This window comes from Triticum dicoccoides, chromosome 7B, assembly GCF_002162155.2.
Source record: "Triticum dicoccoides isolate Atlit2015 ecotype Zavitan chromosome 7B, WEW_v2.0, whole genome shotgun sequence".
NCBI classification, from domain to species: Eukaryota; Viridiplantae; Streptophyta; class Magnoliopsida; order Poales; family Poaceae; genus Triticum; species Triticum dicoccoides.
Window position 1 is genome coordinate 82,620,358 of NC_041393.1, and position 6,091 is coordinate 82,626,448.

General features: G+C 53.2%; 1 protein-coding gene across 1 annotated transcript; it reads left to right on the forward strand.

Moving 5' to 3' along the window:
• Positions 1–4,937: 4,937 nt before the first annotated feature.
• LOC119338364 (pathogenesis-related protein 1-like) lies at positions 4,938–5,846 on the forward strand. The gene is made up of 2 exons (XM_037610676.1): positions 4,938–5,207; positions 5,285–5,846. The coding sequence occupies exons 1-2, from the start codon at positions 5,021–5,023 to the stop codon at positions 5,578–5,580; spliced, it is 483 nt and encodes a 160-aa protein (XP_037466573.1). The 5' UTR covers positions 4,938–5,020; the 3' UTR covers positions 5,581–5,846.
• Positions 5,847–6,091: the final 245 nt, after the last annotated feature.

Genomic DNA, 6,091 nt, shown 5'->3' on the forward strand with positions numbered 1-6,091 from the left:
CACTTGGTGGTGGCATTGTTTCCTGGAAGTCTTGCAAGCGGACCATCTTAACAAGGTCAACTATGGAAGCAAAACTCACAACATTAGATACTGCCACTGTTGAAGCAGAGTGGTTTCGTGAGCTATTGATGGACTTACCTATGGTTGAAAAACCAATACCCCCTATCCTGATGAACTTTGATAATCAAACTGTGATCGTCAAGATAAACAGTCCTAAGGACAATATGAAGTCATCAAGGCATGTGAAGAGGAGACTAAAATCTGTGAGAAAACTGAGGAACTCCAGAGTTATTAATTTGGATTATATCCAAACATCGAAAAACTTGGCAGATCCCTTCACAAAGGGTCTATCACGTAATGTGATAGATAATGCATCGATGGAGATGGGTTTGAGACCCACCGCATGAGTTGTCCATAGTGGTAACCCACTCTATGTGATCGAAGATCCCGTGAAGTAGAAGTGGGAGAGAAGTTGTTGGTCAGCTGAGAGAAGAGTATCCCTATTTTAACTATCCCACTCCATGAAGATGCAATACTCTCTTGATCTGCATGGAAGGTTGATATTTATCTTAATGTGTTCCAAGTGGCTTATTTGAGTAAGTAGAGATGTTGTCCTGCAGAGCATCTCCTGAGGAACACACCTATATGAATTTGACTGTTAACGTTGCAGTCTGTGAGAATTGGGTGTTCTCTAATAAATTCGAGAAAGGCCCTGGAGTATGACGTATACGCTCCACCCGCGGGGAAGCCTTGCGGCAGCCCAGTATCGGTCAAGAATTTCTGTGAAACTAGTCTCGGAGAAAACTTGTAGTTCAAGGCATAGTCCACTATTCAAGTTGTGGTCTAGTGTAGCATAAATTCTAAGTGGAAGTTCAACTTCACAGTCTCCACTAAGCACCGGTATATTAACAATGTTTTGCAACTAAATGATGAGATGTGCCAATGAGACTTTGTGGGGGATTGTTGGAATTTTGCTAGTAGGCCTTTGGCCCAAAGCCCAACTAAAATTCATAAATTCTCTTGGCCCATTCATGCACACATGTGAGTGGAGTGAGTGAGACCAAAGTTTAGTCATACCACAGAAGTTGAGTGAGACTTGCATCTGTTTATAAGGTGAGCTCTTCTACCAGTTGTATGAGCATGAGAAGAGGAGACCTACATGCGCGCTCCTCCTCCTCGCCACGCCACTCCTCGTCAGGACGCGCCACGGGTTGCGGGATTGAGCTGAGCCGAGGACAGAGTTATGCATGTTGTCTATATTTTTGTTGCTCGGGAAAAATTAATGAGTCATTAATTAATAATTAATGCACGCGTTAATTAGTGAAGCATTTCCGATTCTTTTGGATCGCGACGACTCGGACGTGGGATTTACTCCCACGACCTACTCGGCCCACACTATATAGTTAGGTAGACGTCTACCCTAGCCGCCGCCACTTCATATGGTTTCGCATCACCGTTCCAGATCATTGCCCCGCCACACAAGTCTTTTATCCCTCCTTCCGGCATGCATCGCGAGAAGGGACAGCAGGCCTCCGGAACCCCGCCACTCATGATCCTGTATGGGAGAGGGGCGATTAGGTTTCTCGGGAGCGCACTCGCGTGACTGCTGGCAGCAACGACTTCGCCAAGGACGACTTCTTCCCCGACCTCGGCAACCTCGTCCTCAACGACATGGCCGAAAACATCAGCGTCGGCGGTGCTGCTCCTGCTCCACCGTATGTGATTCTATCCTTCCTGTTCGAGATCGTAGTAGAATTCATGTGTCTAGTAATGTGCCCTATATGTGATCTGTTCATCTACTATGCTAGTTCGCATGATTAGTTTAATCTTGACTAGTGCTGTCATGATTTATCTTCTGTTTATTCAGATTAAAACTCGTAGTAATTTGCTCATATGTTCAACAGTCGATTTGGATCTGGATCATGATCACCACACGAGCACGTGCGTTCTCCTATGTATTTATCTTATTGGCCACCGTCAAATACACAAAAAGAATCGATTTTGGAAGTTTGGGCTGCCATCGTAGTCTACGTCGACGTGCACCTGTGAGCGGGAGAGTCGGTCTCTAGAACCTCCCGCCCTTGTGATCTTGATCTTGAACCTCCCGCCCTTGTGATTTTGGGAAGTGCTTCACGCGACTTCTTGGAATTTTCAGCACATGTCGTCTACCTCCAAGGCCTGGCACTGTTGCTGTTGGGCTAATAAGCCGCGGCGACGCATCGGACGCGACCAGTGCGTGTATGGGCGCGGGCTGGCCGGGTCGGGCGCGTCGGGTCCGTGGCGAGTAGTGAGTGCGTGCGTGCGTGTGGTGCATGGGGTGACCGTGCAAGTGTACACCATAGGCGTGTGTGGGTGTGGGTGTCTGTTGGCGAGCTGCACGGCACGATCGGGCCTGCTCAGCTGGTGCTCATCGTGAGAAGCGTGCGTTCGGGCGCGGCGCGGGACGCGGGCAGAGCGTGCGGAGCGGGGCAAGATCGTGGGCGAGTGGAGGCGTTGGGTGCGTGCCCGGTGCGCCGGCTTGGGGCTATAAAGCCGTGCGGTGACCGTTGTAACAGGTGACAAGTCGAGTTCGTGCTCGAGGAAAGGAAAGAGGCGTTCGAGCGCCGGAAAAACTCATGTGTCCACCGTTTTCTCTGAATCTCTCTGAACTTCTTCCTCTTCTCTCTGGTGAGCTCCGGCGACGGCGTCAGCGAGGGCGAGGAGGAGCGAGGTGAGGGACTGGCGGTTCCAACAGTTGGCATCAGAGCCACGTTCTGGTCAGGGCGCGCCGGCGATGTCCATCGTCCCGTACGCCGGCGGAGCGACCGGATCGCTGCCGCAGTCGGTGCCACTGCTCACCGGCGACAACTACACGGCGTGGTCGATCAAGGTGGAGGCGAACCTTGATGCGGCCGGGCTGTGGGAGGCCGTGGTGGTGCCGGAGGACGCGGCGGCGGCCGTGATCGCGAAAAAGGACAAGCCGGCGCGGGCGTATCTGCTGGGCGCACTCGCAGAGGACCTGCTGCTGCAGGTGGCGGCGAAGAAGACTGCCGCGGAGGTGTGGGCTGCTCTGAAGGTGCGGTTTGTCGGCGCGGACCGCGTGCGGGCGGCGCGGCTGGGCACTTTGCGCGGGGAGTTCGAGCTCCTGCGCATGGCGAGCGGCGACACGCTGGACGAGTTCGCCGGCAAGCTCGGTGGGATGGCGGCGCGCTACGCGGCGCTCGGCGCAACGCTGGAGGAGGCCGCGCTGGTGAAGAAGCTGCTCGACTCCGTGCCGGACCGCCTGTACGCGGCGGTGGCTGGGATCGAGCAGTTTTGCGACGTGTCGACGATGCCGCTCGAGGAAGCATTGGGGCGCCTGAAGGCGTTCGACGAGCGGCTCCGGCGACGCGGGCAGGCAGGCGGCGAGCGGGCGGACGGCGAGCAGCTCATGTTCAGCGCAGCTCAGTGGCGGGCGCGCGAGCGGCGTCGAGGCGGTGCGCGTGGAGAGGACGACGACGACGGGGCGCGCAGCGAGGCGTCAGGCTTCGGCGGCAACAGACGAGGCAGGTGCTACAAGTGCGGTGAACGCGGGCATTTCAAATGCGAGTGTCCACAGCTCAAGAAGGCGCCGGCGGAGGAGCGAGCTCTGCTGGTGGACGACGTCGAGGATGCCGGGCTGCTCTGAGCCGCGGCTTAGGGCGCGAGTGTTGGGCTAATAAGCCGCGGCGACGCACCGGACGCGACCAGTGCGTGTATGGGCGCGGGCTGGCCGGGTCGGGCGCGTCGGGTCCGTGGCGAGTAGTGAGTGCGTGCGTGCGTGTGGTGCACGGGGTGACCGTGCAAGTTTACACCGTAGGCGTGCGTGGGTGTGTGTGTCTGTTGGCGAGCTGCACGGCACGATCGGGCCTGCTCAGCTGGTGCTCACCGTGAGAAGCGCGCGTTCGGGCGCGGCGCGGGACGCGGGCAGAGCGTGCGGAGCGGGGCAAGATCGTGGGCGAGTGGAGGCGTGGGGTGCGTGCCCGGTGCGCCGGCTCGGGGCTATAAAGCCGTGCGGTGACCGTTGTAACAGGTGACAAGTCGAGTTCGTGCTCGAGGAAAGGAAAGAGGCGTTCGAGCGCCGGAAAAACTCCTGTGTCCACCGTTTTCTCTGAATCTCTCTGAACTTCTTCCTCTTCTCTCTGGTGAGCTCCGGCGACGGCGTCAGCGAGGGCGAGGAGGAGCGAGGCGAGGGACTGGCGGTTCCAACAGTTGCGCACCGTCGTCACCAACATCTGCTTCGACCATTCTTCACCAACATTGTCATCAACAACATTGCCCCTGCATCAACTATGGCTTTTTCATCTACAAACGACCAGTACATGCGACGTATTTCGATCTACCATTTGAATATGTTTGCTGCTACATGTGCGACGATGATTTTTGGTTCTTTACTATGCTAGAGTTATGCATGCTAATAATTGTTTATGTCATTATTTATTTACTAGAATTAAATCACAAAATTCCCTAACTTTCCAACATAACGTGTGTTTTGCTAGTACTCCTACATGCGGCCAGCAATACATTAACGCGTGTTACGCTAGTGCATGACGCGAGCTACATATGATTACAAACTGCATGCAACCCAACATCTCATCAAGCTGATTTACGTGCAACGTACAACTCCATGATAGCATGCATTTCCTAATTAGTAACGCAGGTGGCTAATCACCTACTCCCTGATTAGCACTAGAACAATTTCCCCACGCGGACTGTGGTGCCAATTGGATAGAGAACACATTCTTCAACTTTAACTAGAGATTGATAAAAGCACAAGCTTTCAGACCCATCAATGATAACCGACGGGGCCATCCATTTTGGAAAAGCTCGATCCCTGGCTTCACCAGTCTCCACTCACCAGACCCATCCGGCCAAGCTTCACCAACCCCGCTTTCGGTCCCCTATTTATAGCGCTCACTTCTGTTCTCCAGGCAACCAAGCAGCAGTGCGCCATTACAACACTCACAGAACACTCACAGCTCACATCATTTGCACCGGCTGTACTAGCTTGATCATCACAGCAATGGCCTCCACCAACAGCTGGACCCACGAGATCAAGTCGCCGGTCGCTGCACCGCGCCTCTTCCATGCCGGCGTCATGGACTGGCACACCCTGGCCCCCAAGCTCGTGCCGCAGATCGTTGCCAGCGCCCACCCCGTTGAGGGAGAAGGCGGCATCGGCAGTGTCAGGCAGTTCAACTTCACCTCAGGTATGCATCACATATAATTCATGTCGCATGCAACCTGATACACATGGTCAAAGCATAAAACACAGTTGATCTTGTAGCCATGCCCTTCAACCTCATGAAGGAGAGGCTCGAGTTCATTGATGCGGACAAGTGTGAGTGCAAATCGACCCTCATCGAGGGTGGTGGCATCGGCACGGCGATCGAGACGGCCACGTCGCACATCAAGGTGGAGCCGGCAGCCAATGGCGGGAGCGTGGTGAAGGTGGAATCAACATACAAGCTGCTACCAGGCGTAGAGGTGAATGATGAGATTACCAAGGCCAAGGATTCTGTCACGGCCATCTTCAAGGCCGCCGAGGCCTACCTCATCGCCAACCCAGACGCCTACAACTAAATCAGTTGAGAGAGATCATATATGATTATGTTCCTGGTTTTATTTTTGTGTGCTTTCTTCCTGAACTAATAAAGCTGCTCCAATCTCCAAGTAGTGACGGGAGAGCACTGAGCTGAGTGTGGACCTGAGAAGTTTAAAAGTTGTGTATTTGTAACTATCAAAGGGTGCTGTTGTTTGATGATTTTGCTGTTTGCTTATGTATATTCCTCATGATTTCGTATGGGAATAAAAGGAAGTATGTGAAACACATAAAAGGTAGTGGAAGTTTATGGGCCAAGAAAGTCTTATGTTTGCTTGAGTGACTATAATTTCTTTTGCTCTTTTCAAATATAGGAAGAAACAGTTTGAATGTATATGTTATTTTATTTTATTTTTGCCATCACCTTTTTTGCCAAGCCCCTCTATTAGGCCCATGCAGTTTCTTCTGTTGTAGCTTTTGCTGACGACTCATCGTTTCCTATCGTGACGACTGACTCAGAAGTACATCTCCAACCCTCTCCCTACTCTGCTG